General features: G+C 46.5%; 3 protein-coding genes across 3 annotated transcripts; 1 reads left to right on the forward strand and 2 right to left on the reverse strand.

Annotated features, from left to right (window-relative positions):
• Positions 1-983: 983 nt before the first annotated feature.
• LOC112897417 (12-oxophytodienoate reductase 7) lies at positions 984-4194 on the forward strand. Its single transcript, XM_025965708.1, has 5 exons — positions 984-1297; positions 1388-1528; positions 2389-2519; positions 3066-3248; positions 3379-4194. Exons 1-5 carry the CDS (start codon positions 1197-1199, stop codon positions 4017-4019), a joined length of 1197 nt encoding a protein of 398 aa, XP_025821493.1. The 5' UTR covers positions 984-1196; the 3' UTR covers positions 4020-4194.
• Positions 4195-4348: 154 nt separating this feature from the next.
• On the reverse strand, positions 4349-6731 carry LOC112897416 (protein DETOXIFICATION 16-like). Its single transcript, XM_025965706.1, has 8 exons — positions 6394-6731; positions 5748-6292; positions 5555-5641; positions 5420-5476; positions 5082-5320; positions 4841-4959; positions 4643-4729; positions 4349-4563 (listed from the first exon to the last, which is right to left on the reverse strand). The coding sequence occupies exons 1-8, from the start codon at positions 6643-6645 to the stop codon at positions 4504-4506; spliced, it is 1446 nt and encodes a 481-aa protein (XP_025821491.1). The 5' UTR covers positions 6646-6731; the 3' UTR covers positions 4349-4503.
• A 3195-nt stretch (positions 6732-9926) lies between these two features.
• Positions 9927-10605, reverse strand: LOC112898305 (germin-like protein 8-13). Its single transcript, XM_025966656.1, has one exon. The coding sequence runs from the start codon at positions 10603-10605 to the stop codon at positions 9934-9936; it is 672 nt and encodes a 223-aa protein (XP_025822441.1). The 3' UTR covers positions 9927-9933.
• Positions 10606-20250: the final 9645 nt, after the last annotated feature.

Consider the following 20250-nt stretch of genomic DNA (forward strand, 5'->3'; position numbering starts at 1 on the left):
ATCTAAGCTCCAGAACTCTCCAGTAGAGATCTAAGCTCCAGAACTCTCCAGTGGCAGTATGTAAGCCTCTTTGAATCCTAATACATGTCAATAACCTCCACGATAAGTCTTTCATTCCTACTCTCTTCTCTTCCTATGCAATTGATTCGAAATCGGGGCTCAAATTTGGTCCTTCTGGTGAAACTCCAGCAGCGTGCGAGCACCATGTAGATTTATGTTGGTGCGATATCACTGCATGAAGACTAGATGGCGGGGTATGAATCTCGGTGACACAAATTATACGTTTATGGACCTAGAAATGGACTTTCAGAGTTTGTGGACATAAGTGACACAAATTAAAAATTTATGAACCTAGAAATGCAATTTCAAAGTGGATGGATCTAAGTGACACTCTCCTGTAAATTGATGGACCTCTGGTGCATTTTACTTTTAATTTTACTTTAAATTTTACTTTACTTTGATATTATTATGTATGGTATTATTATGTAGTCAATACTTAGCACATACATAGCTTATGAATAGTAAATATTTTATAAAACATATATATTGAATTCTTATTTGTATTATATGATACATCGGCTCGGCTCCTACGCAAAAAGCTCCGCGCTGCCAGCAAGCACAGCCAAGCTCGTCGCCGTCGCTGCGAATCTCGGCAGTGGCAGGGCGTGTGAAATGTACGCACAAGCCAAGTGCTGACTGCAGCCGGCACGGCTGCGCTGACCCAGCCTTAATTTTCTCAAAAACAAAAACTCAAATAGGGTTTTTACATAGTTGCAGTTGCAGGAATAAAAAACTCAAATAGGACTTGGCGGACCCACCTCCGTCCACCGCCCACGCGACGCACATGCTCAAAATCGCCCACGAGATGGCGACGCGGCTGCCTAACCCATAGAGGAGGGACCCACCTGGCGGCCAGCTGCTGACCCGTGTCGCGCCTCCTACTTCCTCTGCTCCTCCCAGTCCTCCTCCGTCCTCCCTCTCCCTCGCGCCTGCTTTCCCATTCCTCTTCCGCCATCCCGCGAGGCCGCGACGCGTCATCGTCGTCACAGAGCAGACGCGCCCCACGGGCGTGATTCGCTTTCGAACCGCACTCACTTCCTCCCCTCTTCCCTCCCTCTCCTCTGCGGCTTCTCGCCACCCTCTGCTTTCCCCATCCCCCTTTCTCCAACCTCCCCTCCCCGTTCCGCTCCCAATCCATGGACTCGGCGGATCGCTCCCCGCCGGTGGCGGACGAGCGGCGGCCGCGCCCGTCCCTCTTCTCGCCGTACCAGACGCCCCGCTTCCGCCTCGCCCACCGGTGAGCCCGGCCCCTCCCCCGCGCCTCTCGATTTTTTTTTTCCGCCGCGGCCCGGTCTGATCTGCTGCTGTGCGTGTCCGTGGCTTGCAGGGTGGTGCTGGCGCCGATGACCCGGTGCAGGGCGCCCCGCGCGGTCCCGGGGCCCGCGCTCGCGGAGTACTACGAGCAGCGGTCCACGGAGGGCGGCCTGCTCATCTCCGAGGGCACCATCATCTCGCCGGCCGGCCCGGGGTAATCTCCTCTCCTCTGCTCTCCTCGCCTCGTCTCCGGCATGCTGTGCTACCAGCTCCCGTGATCGATACGTTCGCCTTCCCCGGTCATCCATGCTGGGGGAGTCTTAGATTACTCCGCCACCATGATCTAGTTAGTTTTGCTCGCGCCTTCGTGTGAGGTCGTGTGCGCTAGTGGAGGATGGGGGGACGCGCGCTGGATCTGGCGGAGACATGGTCGTTCGGCTGCGAGCCTGCGACGGGTGGTTGGTGACTTGGGGGTCAATTATCAAGGGCGTCCCGATTATCAATGTGTATTTGGTGGGAATAGTATTTCTCTAATAGCATTCATCATGTGGGTTTGCTATACTCTACTTCTGTTGGTATCTAGTGGGTGGCTGTCAGTGTGCCTGATCAGAAGAGCGTGCTCTGTTTGATCTCTACTTCGAGTACTGGAGCAGGGAAGTAGAAAATTTTTGAGGAACTGGCTGCCTTCTCTTGACCCTGTGGCCATCTCGAGAGGAGTGGATGCTCGAGTTTTCATAGATCATAGCTACTGCACATGGTTTATCTCTAGAGTGACCCTGCACTGAATTCAAACTATTTTATTTCTGAAGTAACCGAAGCTTGATAAGTTTCCCAGCCACAATACGGGAATTTAAGGTATCCCTTAGCTTCTGAAGCTCGTAAGCTTGGTCAATAAAGGGTGGAAGGAGATCAGTAATTCAGTATGATCAATCAATGGCCCAACACATTCTGTAATACTTAGCTGAATGCTTATGAATATCATTCTCTTGCTCACTTCAGATGAGCTTTTAGCATGTTGTTTTGCTTCTGAATCATCAGATCAGAACCCTAAGTGACAGAACATTGTTGTATCAGCTTCCCTCGTGTCCCTGGGATATACAATCAAGAGCAGATCGATGCATGGAAAAAGGTAGTTGATGCTGTTCATGCCAAGGGAGCCATCTTTTTCTGCCAACTGTGGCATGTAGGCCGGGCTTCTCATCAAGGTATGCTTATTATATGTGCAAATTTCCACAAAATATATTTGGGACAGGTCAGTAATTTTTCTCAGAAATTACACTGAATTGCTACACACTTCTTGCATTGGGAAATTACACTGAATACGCCTTCAACGATTTTTCGGTCCAACATCGTGAAATCATATTGCAGTTGGAAAATTTTGTGCTCTGACGTAGTTGTTGATTGTTGGCAAATTAAGGATGATGTGTAATCTGGGTTGGTGGGAAGTAAGGAGGAAGTTTCTGGCTTGCACTTAGTTTTCTGTTGAGTTGTATTGCTTCTTCTCTGACTGAGACAAGGAGTGAAGGTTGCCTTTCATCAATCTTAGTCAATGCACTACATTCTTCACCTCTACAGATAGTCAGATCAGTGTTTAAAGTAATGCATGTCACTTCAGTAATTAACCTTGTTGATCACATGCTGCTTGTTCAACAGTCAATGGATTCAGTACTTGTGCTTGATTCACTGTTCCAGTCTCAACTTACTGTGTCACTGCATCAGATATTAACTAATGTTTTCTTATCACCAATCAGTATATCAGCCAGGCGGTGCTGCTCCAATATCCTCGACCGATAAGCCAATATCATCAAGGTGGAGGATACTGATGCCTGATGGCTCCTATGGCAAGTATCCAACGCCGCGGCGCCTTGCCACATCCGAGATACCTGAAATAGTCGAACAATACCGTCAGGCAGCGGTTAACGCCATTAAAGCAGGTAATGGAATGGAACTCCCATGAATGAACCCTCAAAGTTTGCACAGTGCATTCCCAGCCATAGATCATCACAAGAAAATTCCCCTCAATTTGCTATTATTTCCTCATCTTGAGATGAAATACCTTTGCAGGTTTCGATGGCATTGAGATCCATGGCGCTCATGGCTACCTAATCGACCAGTTCCTCAAGGACGGCATCAACGACCGGACCGACGAGTACGGTGGCTCACTCTCCAACCGCTGCCGGTTCCTCCTGGAAGTGACCCGTGCTGTGGTCTCCGCGATCGGGGCAGACCGTGTCGCCGTCCGGGTGTCACCAGCCATCGACCACCTCGACGCCAACGACTCCAACCCCCTTCAGCTCGGCCTGGCCGTGGCGGACCGTCTCAACGCCCTCCAGCATGAGGCCGGGCGTCTGGCCTACCTCCACGTGACGCAGCCGCGGTACACGGCGTACGGGCAGACAGAGTCCGGCCAGCATGGGACCGCCGAGGAGGAGAGCCGGATGATGCGCGCACTCCGCCGCGCGTACCGGGGCACATTCATGTGCAGCGGCGGGTACACGCGGGAGCTCGGGGTGGAGGCCGTGGAGTCCGGGGACGCCGACCTGGTGTCGTTCGGGCGGCTGTTCATCGCCAACCCGGACCTGGTGGAGCGGTTCCGGCGCGACGCGCCGCTGAACAGGTACGTGCGGAAGACGTTCTACACGCCGGACCCCGTCGTCGGGTACACGGACTACCCGTTCCTCGACCAGCCTAAGGCGCGCATGTGATTATTAGTAGTTGGTAAATTATTAGAGGAGCATTGTTGATTGTGTAATGTGGACTGGAGAAAATAAGCAAACACGTCGTGATAGCCGTGATTGTTACGTGTTGCCAATATCCAGTGCAGCAGACTGTATCTTGCCAATATCCCTGGTTGTATGTTATACTAACCGTCTTCAAACAGATCTCTTTACCAGTCCTGTTTTAATTGTCTAAGAGAAGGTTCAGGTTGCAGGCCACATAACTACATAAGACCAGGGCAGAGGGCACCAGCTTGTAATGGTTTGCATGGAAGAGGGGGTTTGCTCCTGGACTGGTTTGGTTTTCATAATCCTTCACTCCAGGTTTCATTAAAAAAAAATCCCTCAGCTCCAGACAAACCTACCAATTCAAATCATGAACATTGCTACTGAAAGCACACTTAATATAACAGCCCTTCTGGCCTTCTCACAGCACCAATGGTTTCTTGAGTCGACAACGAAACTGCTGCATTCATGTTGTCATATTTCCAAGACAAGCAGAACTGTGGATTCTATCCTTCGCCTTCAATGCCTGAAGATAAAGACAAGAACTCTGAGGCCAGGAAGAAAACAACCAAATCAAATGTATCGACACCGTAACATGCCCTTACTTCTTTGTTCCAGTTGGTGCATAAGGTGATGCAGATCAGCAAGATCGTCTGCACCACCAGCCCACACAAGAGTCCAAACCAGAGCCCCTGCTCGAAGTTCAAACAAAGATTTTCCTTAATACAATTAAACTTTTTTAAAAAATAGTGTAAACCATTTACCATTTATTCTCCAGGACATCAATGGAAGAGATCAATTACCATTCCTCCGACATGGCAGCCAAAGGCGAAGAAGTATCCCAGAGGGATAGCCACAAGGTAGTAGGAAGCAAGGTTGATGGAGGCGCCGACCTTCTGCCGACCGCAGCCCCTAATAGCACCTGCAGATCAAGCAGGGCCATCTTTTATAATTTTCAAAAACCGGATGAATTTGCTCACAATTCATGCGGGTGCCAATTTTATCCGTCTCGCTCATTGCCAGTGGCGCTCTCGTCTTCTTTACCTGAAAGCACACCCTGCACGCAGTCGAACAAGAACGAGACGGCGAGGAGCGGCAGCATCCTGGCAATGTACTTGACCACTCTCTCGTCGCTGCTGTACGCGTACCCCCATAGGTTGCGCACGAGCACCATCACCAGCCCTCCGACGGCGGCGACCATGAGAGACAGGAGCACGACCACCCAGGCCGCAAGACGGGCCGCCTGCGGCCGCCCCGCGCCAAGCTCGTTCGAAACGCGCGTGCTGCGGGACGTCAAGATGGGGAAAAATTATTGCAAAGATGATTTTATTTGTATGTTTTCCAGAAAAGAATTGTTGGCATGGTATGTTGTTGGAGCTGACCTTGTGGCACCACCAAGCCCAAGCGGGACCATGAATGCCAAGGTGATGGTGTTGATGCTGCAAGAATCCGAGCAGTTAGTGTTGAATGGCAGAGGAAGGTCAAAGGGTATGGCAAATTGAAGCAAGAACGCTCACCAGATGGACAGGACGGCCGCCTCAAGCTTGGGATCAGGGAGGAGACTAGAGAGCAGCACCAGGAGCTCGAAGGACCACCACTCTATGCTGCGGAGTGCAGAGATAGAGAGACACGGCTTCAATTGTTTGAGGCAGCGTAATCCGTAAGCTAAATCGACCTCATGGTGATCAAGAGGACAACTGCAATGCTCACCAGACCATCATGGCGGACGGCACGGCGAGCCTGAAGAAGGCGGGGATGCCGCGGAACGCCTCGCGGGAGAAGCCCGTCCAGGTGCTCCGGCAGCGCGGAGAGAGCCTGACGTAGAGGGCCAGGAAGCACAGGTTGGCCGCGTACGAGACGGCGATGCCCAGCGCGGCGCCGGCGCTGCCCAGGCCCAGCGCGCGCACCAGCAGCCAGCAGACGGGCAGGTGGGCCAGCGCCGTGGCGCCGGAGCCCAGCATCACGGGCACCACGGCGTTCTGCGCCTGCAGGAACCGCACGTGGCAGTTGAGCGGCCCGTTCACGAGCAGCGCCGGGATCAGGCCCCGGATGTAGCCCGCGGCCGCCGCCGCGATCTCCGGGTCCTGGCCGAACCACAACAGGATCTCGCCCGTGTAGCCCCACATCGCCACCACCGGGACGCTTACCAGGACGAGCACCAGCATGGCGCGCTGCTTGTACACGCCCAGCAGGTGGTGCTGCTTCGCGCCGAAGGCCTGCCCGCACAGCGTCTCCAGGCTCGTCGCCATGCCTCCCTGGCAAGGCAAGACGCGTTCATCTTCAGACAGTACGGTGACAGACCTCAGACGTGCTCTGTCTCCAGCATGGTGATGCGGTGCAGGGCGCGTTTACGTACCAGCAAGCTGAAGCCGGTGACGGTGGCGAAGGAGGTGGCCACCGAGGCGCCGGCGAGCTCGAGCTCGCCGAGGTGGCCGACGAACATGAGGGACATCAACTGGACGACATACTGCAGGAGGTAGCCGGGGACGAGCGGCCCGGCAAGGTGCAGCTGCCTCTTGACCTCAGCCCACACCAAGCTTTCCTCCTCGCCTCCTCCGTGCTTGCTCCCGGCGGCCATGCCACTCAGGAGCGGCTCCTCCGTGGCCATGCTCTTGCTTCTTGCTTCGCTGTGTGAGAAGCAGAGAAGGTAGCAATGGTGGTCGGTCCGGACCTCCCCGTTTGATACTTTGACTCGCCTGCATCTGATTGAGCTCACTATTTTTGTAGTACATGTCCATTTCTTTAGAAAAAAGAATGCGAGAATCAAAAGGGTATTTACAAGCATAGTGCGATGTAGAGACCGAGATAAATTTATTCCATAGTGAGAAGACTATCCAGTGGGCAAAGACGACAAAACCTTTGCTGGCATGGCTCAACTGTTTGAGGTGCAGTCCTACATTATTTCAGACTACGCCATCAAAGGCTTTGGTCAAAAGGACTTTGGAGAATTTGCAAAACTGACACCGGTGTTTATTCTTCCCAGGAAAGCCACTCCAATTGCAGCTCAATTTTCCATTAACAAGATCGAAAGATTTCACTAAACTCTCCAGATAGAAAATGTATAGTTATTAATGTAAATTAGCTACAGTGTTGTTTCTGCAAAGATAAACTGAGGCATCATGTTGCGGCAGAAGTTGTATAAATTCACACTAAAAACTCTCAGTATGATGCAGTCATGCCTCTACCCTCTGACATTGAAAATGATTGTTGGTATCACAAATTTTATACTCTATCTATTCCACATTATTAACTCAAACTTTTTGAAATAAGAATAATTTATAGAAAAAATAAGAAGTTCGTACGACCAAAGTCCGGATAACCTCATAAACTATTTCTTAGTATAATTTACTCCTAGGACTATGACATTTGGCTCAATATACCGTTAATATGATTTATCTTTCTTTCTCCCCACATAGTCAAAGGGATTGGAGCAAACTTGAAGGTCATGACTGGTCAAATTATAGGTGAGTGCTAGCGGCTATTCGGGGTTTGGATCTGCTGAACAACAAATCAAAATAGTACATAACGACCTGAACGGTTCATGCCATGACCCAAACTTGATAAACATATTTAAAAATTAAACAACATCATCATGAGCATTATTAAAGCATAATGGAGCATCATGTGCATGTGATTGAATGAATTTATTTATTTTCTTGCCTTGTTTGTGTGAATACTTGTGATGTAAGTTTAATTTTTGCTATGCATCTATCCCCCCAAACAATTTATTCAAATATTAGACTTAAAACGATGAATTTAAACTATTTTTTCTCAATTTTTTGACAATCAAACAGAAGCATAAAATTCTTGGAATTTTCAAAAAATGCTGTTTTGTTTATTTTGCTGTGATCAATATAGAAGGAATTTTTTATTGTTTATTATTGCAGAATGATCTTGTTGATTTTATCTTACTTCAATAAATTTTTGGTGATTTTTAGGTTGCGGGAAGTTCTCGATTTTGAGTTTTGAAGTTGAACTAGCGTTTTTCCCCTTTCCCTCTCCCGGGCCCACTCGTCAGCGACACCCTCCTTCTTCCCCACTGCTCCTCGTGCTCTGGTTGGTCGCCATGGGCGGCATCTCCATGTCGGCGGCCCCCCGTTGGCCACCACGGCGAGGGGGCATGCAAAAACCTGCTCCTAACTCTCAGTGTCATGTAGTCATATCTTTATCCTTTGACATTGGAAATGATTATTAGTATCACTAATTTTATACTCCCTCTATTTCAAATTATATTGTTAAGTCAAACTTCTTAAAATTTGAATAATTTTATAGAAAAAAGATTCAAATTACTCCCTCTCAAGTATGACCAAACTAAAGATAATTCCATAAACTATTTCTTAGTTCAATTTACTCCTGAAACTATGTCATTTGGCGAAATATACCCTTTAATAAAATTTATATTTTTTTCTCAACACACAAGTTAAGTTTTGATTTAAAATTTTGCAGGGTAGTAGTAGACATCATAATATATGGTATAAAAATATATTATAAATTTATCATCATTATTTTATACATTTTTGTGTCTCAAAATTTAATTTACTGCTAAATATCGTAACCTATTAAAATAATAATGAAAATTCATGGTATATCTTTTTAATATATATTATGATGTCCGCAATAATCCTAAAAAAGTTCGTCTTAAGTCTCCACTTGCACATGAAGAAACAAAAAAGACAAATCTTATCCAGGGATAAATTGGACCAACTGATATAATTGTTGAGTAAACTGAACTAAAGACTAGTTTTGAGGGTTATGCGGACTTTGATCATACTTGATAGGACTAATTTAGATTTTTTTCTAGAAAAAATATCAATACTTACAACATCAAATTAGATTTATTGAGTCCACCACGGATGTCTTTATACGCGTTTATTTGATGCTGATGATATTGTTATATTTTTTTTCTACAAGTTTGGTCCAAAATAGATGAATTTGGCTTAAAACAAACTAAATAGAACTATAATCCGAAAAGGAAGTAGTTGTAAAACAATACAAGTATGACTGTGTACATAATACTTTCTTATTTATAAGTCGTTTTGCCTTTTCTATATAAAGAAAATGTATCTAAACGAAGCGTATATCTGAGTGCGCAGTAAAAACTATATATCTAAAAAAAATCATAACGAATTGGATGGATGGAGTAGTGTACAAGATTCGTCAAGGGGATTAGAGCAAATTTGAAGGCATGACTGGTGAAATTATAGGTGAATACTAGCGGCTATTCAGGGTCTGGATGTCCTGAACAACAAATCGAAATAGTTCATGTTCATGATGACCTAAACGGTTCAATTCGTTGGATCGGAGTACGTCGTCCCCAGCAAGTGGACGAGCGAGTATATATATTTTGCAGTAGCGCACATGCTTACATTCGCGGGACATGCTGGATCCGATCGAAGAGGATTACATAACATAAGGCACCAGGGCCTAAACTAGCGTCACCTGACGTCCGATAGGCTAAAAGGTCAGCATCTCTCTCCATCGGTCCGACAATAATAATTCACAAGAGACTAACAATTTCACTGGATCACCGCTGCACTTGCAGGGGCCGTTCCTGGGCTGTTTTTGTCCCCGTCAACAGTCAGGTCCTGCCCAGCCCACACGTCGCATTTCCGCGTGTATTTTGCTCGGGTCCAATACGTCGAGATTCTGTGATTTTTCGTTTTCGTGGGCCGCACTAGCCACCTACGATGGGCCCAACTTCGGGAAATCACATCACGGTTCAATTCATTCGTTGGAGTACGTCCGAAAAGAGAGAGATTCGCGGCGAGAATAACTCTGTGAGAGATATTGTGACGAGGACATAGGTTCAACATGACACGGCTTCATGCAACGCAACGCACCCAATTATTCTCACACACCACAACAGCACTCGGGCGGATTAAGAAGGCAGCCTTGTTCATGACGGTATTGCACTCGGGCCGAAGAACGCCTTGAGCCTCCTGACCTCCGCTTCACGGATGAAGGTGACCTTGGTCACGACATCCGCTGGCAGGAGGTTGCCGAAGAGCGCGTAGTCGGTGATCTGCAGGCCGGGGTTGGCGCTGCTATACGCGTTGAACGCCACGGCGGTCGTCTCGCCGGTGTTGATCTGGAAGTGCTGCAGGCCCTTCGGGAACACGAAGAGCTCGCCCTTGCGCACCGTCCTGGTGTAGGCGACGTTGGTCTCGGCGCTGACGAAGCCGGCGAGGATGGTTCCCTCGAAGACGATGATGATCTCGGAGGCCTCCGGGTGGCTGTGGAGGGGCACGACCCCGCCGGGGAGGATGTCGACGCGCGTGCAGCTGACGCCGAGCCCGTTCACGCCGGGGAACTGCATGACGCCGGCTGAGGCCAGGCTGGTGTTGAAGGGCGGGATGACCGGGCCGGGCCGGGCGAGGGCGGCGGAGTGGAAGTCGGCGGCGGTGACGAGAGGCTTGGGCTTGCACGGGTAGCCGGCCGGCGTGTCCGGGAGGAGCAGGTTGGCGACGCAGAAGTCCTGGGTCAGAGCGAGGGAGGAGAAGGGCAGCAGCAGGGAGAGCAAGGAGGGCACGAGCGCGAGGCGCAGCACGGCGGCGGCCCTGGGCGCCATGGTTTCCGGCCTGGCTAGCTTACCGCTGCGTCGTCGATCAGTGTAGGCACTACTAGGTGTGATGATAGCTAAGTGCGTGTGCTTTGGATGTGTGATTCTTCAGGTGTTTATATAGGAGGAGCGGGGGTGTTCATCAGTTCATGCCCGACTACGCTTGTCCTGGTATCCATTGACATTTGTTCGTACACGCATGCAGCGCGCTACCACGAGTCCACGATTGGATGGTAGTACCCCTGACTCTGAGTGTGTTGGTCAGCTCAAGGCGGCCACAAATTCGGAAAAAAAAAAGTTTAGGTGGGGACGGTCCCCAAACGCTCTCCCATGCGGACCCGCGCTGGATGATAATTAGGTGCGGACGGTCTCCAAATAAAAGTTGAGGGATTAGATGGGTCGATTTGACAGTTTAGGGATAAATTTGAATCATGGGATAAAGTTGAGAGGCCAAAATACCTATTTTACTAACTACAAACTTGTTAATCTTACCGTAGAAGTACGTGGCTACGTGGTCAGCTCAAGGCACTGAAAAATTCGCAGCTACCGTGTGTAATTAACGAACTTTGCATGAGAGTTGCCAACGCTATCTTACTACATATTGGAGACTGATTGGGGCCTACACTTTTTATATGAACTTTATTTTATATAAGATTCTATAACAAACATATGATTTTTAGCATCTAAATGACAAGAGACGTTAGAAAAAATAGAGACTTGTTTTGATGCTACACACGTAAATCCTCGCAAGACATTTGAAAATAATCCTTTAAATTCTAAAAAGATATTGTGCCATCAATGTAGGCTAATTTTTAAATGATATCTATTCATTGGCAAAGGAAAATAAAAGCACAAGTGCAATTTTTTTTTGAAAAAGGGCCTTACACGAAAACAAAGGACACATAGTCCTCAAAGCATTTCTTCTTCAATGATCATATCACCATCTAGAACAACTCACCATTCTTGGACCAACCAAGCCCCAAGAAACAGGATCACTATCCAGAGTTGATCACATCTAGGGCTGGAAAAAAAGCTCGCGGCTCGAAGCTCGGCTCGGGCTCGGAGCGGCTCGGCTCGGCTCGGAGAGGCTCGCGAGCCTGGAACGAGCCGAGCCGAGCCTCTTTTCTGGGCTCGCAAAAACGCCGAGCCGAGCCGAGCCGGCTCGCTCCGGCTCGCGAGCCGGCTCGCGAGCTGAGGCCAAACCTCCAAGTGCCCAACCCAGCAGCCAGCCCAAAAGGTCAAAGCCCATTAGGCATTAGCTAAATACCTAAACCCTAACTTCCCTTTCCATTTCCCAATCTGTGATGCAATAAAAGTTGTTAAACACTTTATGCATTTTTTTTCTTGCTGTTAAACACTTGATGTCTTGATCCGTAAATCTGTGATGCAATAAAAGTTGTGCCTCGCGAGCTGGCTCGAGCCGGCTCGCGAGCCGATAACGAGCCGAGCCGAGCCTCTTCCATCAGCTCGTGAAATTACCGAGCCGAGCCAGGCTCGGCTCGCTAGATGACCGAGCCAAGGCGAGCCGAGCCGAGCCTGGCTCGGCTCGGCTCGTTTCCAGCCCTAATCACATCCTTGTATCAGAAGGCTACATGAATCGCACAAAGACTGTCCGAAAAGATAGGTTAAGAACCCATTGAACGCCCAACCTACACCACCGGATGGACTACCACATCCCCCAATCAAAACAACCCATAGGGGTAAGGGGGGCATGGCCCCACCTATAGCTGGCGTTGCGGCGAGGTTGGCTGTCACCGTTTCTATCTGCGAAACCACTATAGAATTTTGTAGACCCAATATTATTGGCAAATTAAAATAGCTATTGGGTCCAATTTGCTTCCAAATTACCCATCTCTACTATTATGAAAAGAAACCTAAAGTAATTCGCTAAATCTCCACTTCTACCATCAGAAGAATAATATAATCGACAATATAACTCACAAAATTTGCATTGAAATTACTCACATCCACCATTAAAAAAAATAAAATAACCCCATAAAAATTACATCTTAAATGTCCACTTCTGCCATTATTAAAAAAACTGCAGGAACCCTCTAAATTTGCATCTATATTTCGCACATATACCATAATGAGAAAATAACCCAAGTACCTCTATATATGCTTGAATATTCGGCTATTATTAGTGCAATAAAATAGTATCTGAACACTAATTCTAGCGATTCCATGTCAGTCCCCACGAGATGAACTAGAAAAAAAATACAAATTCTACAAATTCTCACCAAAATTAGAGACAAGCGGCCATAAATACTATGTACTCACTCCGTCCCATGAAAAGTGCAATCCTGAGTTTGAAACAATCCCAAAGAATGCAATCGTAGAAATTAGATTTCAACTACCTGCCTAATTAAGTGGCCAGATTTGATTTGCATGCTAAAACTAACAGCATGTGGCCAACAAATGAGGGTACGAGAGTCTTTTCACGCCACTACTAATCTGTCTGAAAAAAACTGGAATTCCACTCTTTGTGGGTCGGAGTGTGTACACTTTAATTTTCACTGATAACAATAGACATTGGATCCATTATATAATCTTAAAAGTTACCTAGCTATGCCATTATACTCCCTCTATCCCAGAAAATAGCTATTTTTAGATTTTTTTTCCAAGTCAAACCTTTTAAACTTTGAGGATAGATGGTAAGAAAATCATAAACATTAACAACATGGAAATAATATTATTTTATTCATAACGAAACCAACTATCATATTATGTAACATTTTTTGTTTAAAAGTAATTATTTTGAGAAATACTATTGGTCAAAGATGAAAATATTTGATTTTGGCTAAGTCTAAAAGTTGTTATATTTTAGGACGGAGGTGGTACAAAAAGTTAGCTTATATAGCTATGGGCTATCAGATTGTCTTCCTTATTTTTTACGTTTATGCAAATTACATTTCTATATAAAATTGAGTTTAAGTGATTTTGTCAACTCATAATAAGACTTGGCATTTGCTGTTTGAATTATTGTGCTTCTTCCCTCACCTCACAAGTCACTCCTGATTTTTTTTTCTCACTCATCTTTTACATTCCTCTCCAATTTTGGCTTTTGATCCACCATTTCCGTGGCAGGAAGACTAGGAGCGAGCTTGTTACTACGCTGCTTGGTAGGAAGCCTAGGAGGGTAGCTCATGCCTCATGGTGCGTGATTTTTGAAGTGTTTATATAGGAGTGTCAAATGTGCACGTCTGTGTCCTGGCACGCATTAACAGTGCGACATGAAGCGAGAATTTGATGACGCCGCAGCTAAGCAGCGTTTGTTCACGTACATATGGATAGCGAAGAAGAGTGAACTCGTTGCACGTGGTGTGTACCTCAGAAGATGTGGATAAAGTGTGCATCACAGAAGAAAAGAAAACGTTGCTACGCTATTTCTCTACCCTATATAGTCTGTACAACGCAAAAGCAATCAGAATTCTCCATCTTTGATTAGATGCTATGTGGTACAAATGGGTGCGACGGACTCTGATATGGCAGCTTACTACACTAAATCCGCTCAATTTCATCGGCTAGATATAATTTCGTCGGCCAAAATCAAGCCGACGAAAATAAATCCTTTATTTCATCGGCTAACGCAGGCCGACGAAATTAAATTTTGTTTTCGTCGGCCCAAAATAGGCCGACGAAATTAGACCTTGTTTTCGTCGGCCCAACAGAGGCCGACGAAAACGGGTACATATTTCTGTCGGCCAAGACCGGGCCAACGAAAAAACGAGTCCATTTTCGTCGGCCTGCCCTAGGCCGATGAAAATAGATATAATTTCGTCGGCCCATGGGCCAACGAAAATATGAGTACCCTAATAGCGCCTTTTGAATCTAATAGTGCCGTTTGGATCTCGTTCTAGGCCCCCACACGCACACTGCTCTCTTTTCTCCCCCGTGCCCGAGCCCCCCGCCCCCGCCGCCACCGCCCCCGTCGTGGCCCTGCCGTCACTGCCGCGGCCCCAGCCGCCGCCCCGCGCTGCCGCGCCGCAGCCCCGTGCGGCTCGGCCCCACCGCCCCGCCGCCTCGGGCGCACGGCCCCCGTGGCCGCCGCTGCCCCGCGCCCCTCTGCCCCGCGGGCCCCCACGCGGCTCTGCCCCCGCCGCCGCCTTGCGCCCGCGCGGCCCTCACGGCCAGGGGAAAAAAAGGTTCCGCTTTCTCCACTTTAGTTAGCAAATAATTGTTTTTAGGCCTTCGGAAAGTCAACTTTTTAGCCTTCAGAACTGAACGTAACGGGTCAAAATGGAATAAAATTACCGATGCGTAATTGAAGATTCGGTGAAAACTAGTCGACCTTTCATCACAAATTGAAGCATAGGCTGTTAGCTGAAAATCTATTTGCAGATCCTGTTGCCGCCGCCACCGCATCGCGCCCGCGCGGCGGCGGCCGCCGCCGCTGCCCCGCGCCCCTCTGTCGCTGCCCCGCGCCTCTGTCCCGCGCGCTCGGTATAAGAAATAGTAGCATGTTTTAACACAAAGAATGTAGCATGTTCTAACACAAAGAATTTCTGATGTAGCATATTTTAGTTTTAAAATATAACAAATAGTTCTTGTGCAAGCAGCTGCTCTGCTCACTATAAGAAAATGATCTGATATGCATGTGCTTCTTTGTGTTGCCTTACTTACAGGGAATTTAGAGTCAATTCTATCCTGATATGCATATGTTAACAAGTAGCTATACACTTCCTAATTAGTTAGGAGTCAGGAACAACAAAATGCTTCTTGGAACAATGTTTATCACTGAGGAACTTGATTAGCACTATCTCCTGTTAAAGTTGAGAACAATGGGGAGTCGATCACAACACATGATGTGGAAATAAAAAGATCATTTTTATTGTTTCTACTATAATTGTTTAGAGTTAATCACGCCGTGCCGCCCCGCAGGCCCCCGCCGCCGCGCACGAGGCTCCACGTGGTGCCCCCGCGACCCGCCACCGCCCCCGAGGCCCCACGCCGTGCCCCCGCGGCCCGCTGCCGCCTCGCAGGCAACCGCCGCCGCCCCTAAGGCCCCACAACGTGCCCCCGCAGCCCGCTGCCGCCTCGCAGGCAACCGCCGCCGCCCCCGAGGCCCCACGCCGTGCCCCCACGGCCCGCCGCCCCTGCGGCCCACCGCCGTCCACAGGTATGCTTGCCCGTTCTCTTTCCTGCTAGTTTTGAACTGACCGAATAACTATTAAACTTAGTGATGCATTATTGTCCATTACTCTAAGGCCAGAAATTGTATTACTCTTAAAATATTTGTGTTACATTTCCTTGATAATTATTGATTGCTTAGTATCATTAATGAAGTATTATTTCTCACTTTCGTTATGAAGTAGCTAGTTTGAGAAAATGAGAGACAATCGAAGTTGGATGTATGATGGTTATATAAGTAAGGGAATGCCTACGCGAGAGCGGATGGTCAACACACAAGCTTTTGTTGATCATGTATTTTTCTTGTCTCCTGGCGGTGGTTTGGCAAAGTGTCCATGTAACAAGTGTCAGAATTGTTCTCGTCAAGTCAAAATTGATATGGAGCGTCACCTATGCAAGTGGGGTTTCATGCCGAATTATGAGAGGTGGTATGAGCATGGGGAGTCACAGGAGCAAGAGCCATACAACCTAGTTGATAGCTTTAAGAAAAATGAAGATAGGATGGATGCAATGATGGATGATTTTGTCCAACAGGTTGAGAATGCTGCTGAGGTACCAGAATATTTTGGTCTGCTTGCGTCATCAAAAGAACCATTACATGGGGCCACTACTTTGTCACAGCTTGCTGCTGTGACATGGTTAATGGCTATAAAGTCTAAGTACAACTTTTCAGTAAGTTGTTACAATGATCTTGTTGACTTAATTTCGGACATGCTTCCGAAATCTCACAAGTTGCCGAAAGACTTTTACTACTCAAAGAAGTTGTTAGCTGGTTTAGAGATGCCATATCAAAAAATCCATGTGTGTGAGAATAATTGCATGTTATTTTGGAAGAACAATAAAAATCTCAAGTACTGTTTATTTTGTAAGAAGTGCAGATACAAGACGGTGGTGAAAAAAGATGGAAGTGTGCAGATAACAAGTGTGCCCGTTAAGGTGTTACGGTATCTACCATTGAAACTAAGGCTTCAATGGTTGTACCTATCTCAGAAGACTGCAAAATATATGAGATGGTACAAAGAGGAAATTCGTAATAATACAGGATGCATGAGCCATCCATCTGATGGTACGGCTTGGAAGGTCCTCGACCATTATGATCCAAGTTTTGCAAGTGACCCTCGGAATGTGCGTGTTAGGTTGGCCACTGATGGCTTCACTCCCTTTAACTCAAATGCTGCCCCCTACTCATGTTGGCCAGTGATAACAATTCCATACAATCTTCCACCATCGTTATGCATGAAAGATGAGTATGTGTTCTTGACGCTCATTATACCTGGCCCTGACAATCCCGGCAAGCGTTTGAACATGTTCATGGAACCATTGATTGATGAGCTGCATAACTTGTGAAATGGAGTTAGGACATATGATAGTAGTCGGAAGGAATACTTCAATATGCGAGTAGCATTTCTTTGGTCTATTCATGATTTCCCTGCATATGGAATATTCTCGGGATGGAGCACGCATGGTCGTCTATGTTGTCCGATATGCATGGGTGATACAGATGCTTTTCGTTTGAAATATGGTGGGAAATTCTGCTTTTTTGACTGTCACCGTCGGTTCTTGTCTCATGATCACCCGTTCAGGAGTCAACGAGATGTCTTTCGGAAGGACACAATTGTTACTAAGGGTCCACCCAAGCGTTTGACCGGTCAAGGATTGTAGCAAGCCATTATCGGTTAATTGCCACAGATGATGGGTTTGAAGGGATCAAAGAGGAGTATAATTGGACTCATATAGCTGCTATTTGGAGCCTTCTTATGCTACTGCTCTGATCCTTTCACATAATTTAGATGTAATGCATCAAAAGCGCAATGTTGCAGAAAGTATAATTAGTATGGTTTTTGATTTGAAAGATAAGACTAAAGATAATTTCAAAGCTCGGCAAGACTTAGCTGAAATATGTGTTCGGCCAACCCTTAATCTGAGACCCAATCAAGCTGGCCATATGGGGAAGCCACGTGCTAAGCACTATCTTAAGCCTGCGGAGAGAAAAAAGGTTCTTTTGTGGCTGAAGAACCTTAGATTTTCTGATGGATATGCAGCTAATCTAAAACGGGCGGTGAACATTGCAAGTGGAAAAATGAATGGTTTGAAGAGTCACGATTGCCATATCATTATGGAAAGGTTGTTACCTGTGATGCTACGTGGGTACCTCCCTGAAGAAATTTGGATAATGTTGGCCGAGTTAAGTTTTTTCTACAGGCAATTATGTGCAAAAGAAATTAACAAGAATACAATAAGAAAACTAAGTAAGGAAATACCTGTCTTAGTATGTAAGATGGAGAAGGTGTCCCCCCCGGGTTTCATGAATGTAATGCAACATTTGTTAGTGCATTTGCCTTATGAAGCTGAGATGGGTGGCCCCGTACAATACAAGTGGATGTACTTTGTTGAACGAGACTTATAAAGCTCAAAGCAACCATCGGAAATAAAACACGAGTGGAGGAGGCATTCTATCTTAAGGAGATCTCACACTACACGAGCACATATTTTGCAGAAGAAAATAATATTAATGCTCATATACCGCGCTACCACACCTCAAATGAGATATCGACGAGCAATCTCAAGCTGTTTCAGTGGACTGGCAAGGCCATCGGTGCTAGTTTGGTCTATGAAATGTGCATACAAGAATGAAATACTGCATTGTTGTATATGTACACAAATATGGAGGAGATGGAAAAATATTTCGTAATTGTTGTTATAAAACTTGTTATCTTTTATTTACCATTGCTTTATATGATATTAACTAACCATATTTTATTTTTTTTTAGAATGAGATCATTTGTGCACTCTCTGAAGGGGAAGGGAAAGAAGGATGTATCATCGTCTTCAAGGAGTCAGGGAAAGAAGAATGATGGCTCCGCATCTTCGGATAGGCCTTCTCTCTTTAGAGGCAGCAGTTCTCATCTAAGCCGAAGAAGTGCACTTCAGCGATGTCTAGACGAGGCTGTGCAAGTAAGTCATATGTAGTTTGCATGTGTAATTTAATTTTTTTAATAACAGTAAATATATACTTGTCTTTGAACAGCAAGAAGAGGAAGGTAGGGGTGCGGATGAGGAAGAATATATTGCGAATGTGGACAGCGATGGAGATGGAGGTAGTGGAGAGGGAGATGGGTGCGAGGATAGAGAAGAGTGCGAGGATGGAGATGGAGATGCAGAGGAGGAGGAAGAGGAGGATGAAGAGGAGGGTACTGCTGCACAACTTGTGTTCAGGTACTTATAATCATTTCATGAAAAATTTTATATGAGCTAGCTAACTAATACAATACATTTAGATTTAGAGGCAACAATGTGATGACTCCTGCAGCAACCAATCCGGCAAATCGTCGACAGATTAGGCCACATGGGGATTGGTAAGTAATATATTTTATTGTTGTGATTGTTGTATTTAATGTATTACATAGTTCAAGTAAGAAACACGATGGATATCATGTTCTAATTGCAGGCAGTGGGACGATATTTGTTGGGAGGGAAGAAATAGGTTAAGACCTGTGAATGCAATATTGGGAACACTTTGTTGGTTTCACTACCCAGGAATGGTCACAGTTGGAGGTGTGCTTCAGCCTGCATTGAAGTGGGAGCACTATAAACTGCAATCGGATGATCAGGGCGTCACGACGGCAGCGAGAGTTTGGAATGAGTTTTGGATACCTTTTTATCATAACTTGTCTAACTTGTATAACTACTATCTATTTGATTCATTTATAAGTTATCTAACGAATTTATTTTCCTTTTTAGGAGAGGTATCGTTTGCCGGAGGGGGAGGAGCAGTGCCTACAAGATAGGGCTCGTTCTGTGTTCGACAAGGCAACAACGAATGTGGTAAGAGACATGATGTCCAATGCTCATATACAGTGCGTTTGTTTATACTATAAGAAAATAAAGTTGCAAGACATGAATAAGAAACTGGGTGCTTCTGAGATATATCTCCGAGAGGATGAGTACCTTGAAGTTGATATTAGCGGTTTGCCTTGGTTAAGAAAGTGTCCGGATGCTTGGCGAGCACTTTGTGCTTATTGGGCTTCACCTAGCTTTGTGGAAAAATCTAGGATGAAGAGAGCTAATCGTCAAGCAGGACCACGGGTTACACAAAGATATGGGGCTGATAGACACCTTCATTTAGCTCGTCGAATGATAGGTGTTCATTATTTCAATTTGATTATTATGTACTTACTTGTAATATCACAATTTCTTCTTTGCCAGGAGGCACAAAGTGGGGTGGCCCCAAACTATATTGAGACATACATTCGAGGCCACCACGGCGCAGATCCTACACAGCCAGAGTTACTTTGCAGTGAGAATGCCACACAGACTCTGGTTAGTAAAATAATTTGATTTCAATTCAGCGATGATTCGAATATAATCTTATTATTGGTTGCCTGAATGGTAGGCGAGATATGGTGATGAAATGGTGGCACGTCATGGGGAGGAGTACGATTGGAGGAGGAGTGATGTGGATGTCGGTGCCTTGTACTCAAGCGGGGGAGGGAAGAACATGGCAGGTTCAGCACGTTGAATGGT

Source organism: Panicum hallii, chromosome 6 (assembly GCF_002211085.1).
Source record: "Panicum hallii strain FIL2 chromosome 6, PHallii_v3.1, whole genome shotgun sequence".
Classification (NCBI taxonomy): Eukaryota; Viridiplantae; Streptophyta; class Magnoliopsida; order Poales; family Poaceae; genus Panicum; species Panicum hallii.

Bases quoted from the DNA above. Each gene is read 5' to 3' on its own strand.
- LOC112897416 (XM_025965706.1), bottom strand. From the start codon at position 6,645: ATGGCCACGGAGGAGCCGCTCCTGAGTGGCATGGCCGCCGGGAGCAAG. The intron at 5,642-5,747 runs GTGAGCATTGCA...TGCACTCCGCAG, and splicing joins CCGTCCGCCATGATGGTCTG to CATAGAGTGGTGGTCCTTCG. The intron at 5,477-5,554 runs GTGAGCGTTCTT...GGATTCTTGCAG, and splicing joins GCGGCCGTCCTGTCCATCTG to CATCAACACCATCACCTTGG.
- LOC112898305 (XM_025966656.1), bottom strand. From the start codon at position 10,605: ATGGCGCCCAGGGCCGCCGCCGTGCTGCGCCTCGCGCTCGTGCCCTCC.
- LOC112897417 (XM_025965708.1), top strand. From the start codon at position 1,197: ATGGACTCGGCGGATCGCTCCCCGCCGGTGGCGGACGAGCGGCGGCCG. The intron at 1,298-1,387 runs GTGAGCCCGGCC...CGTGGCTTGCAG, and splicing joins CGCTTCCGCCTCGCCCACCG to GGTGGTGCTGGCGCCGATGA. The intron at 2,520-3,065 runs GTATGCTTATTA...ATCACCAATCAG, and splicing joins AGGCCGGGCTTCTCATCAAG to TATATCAGCCAGGCGGTGCT.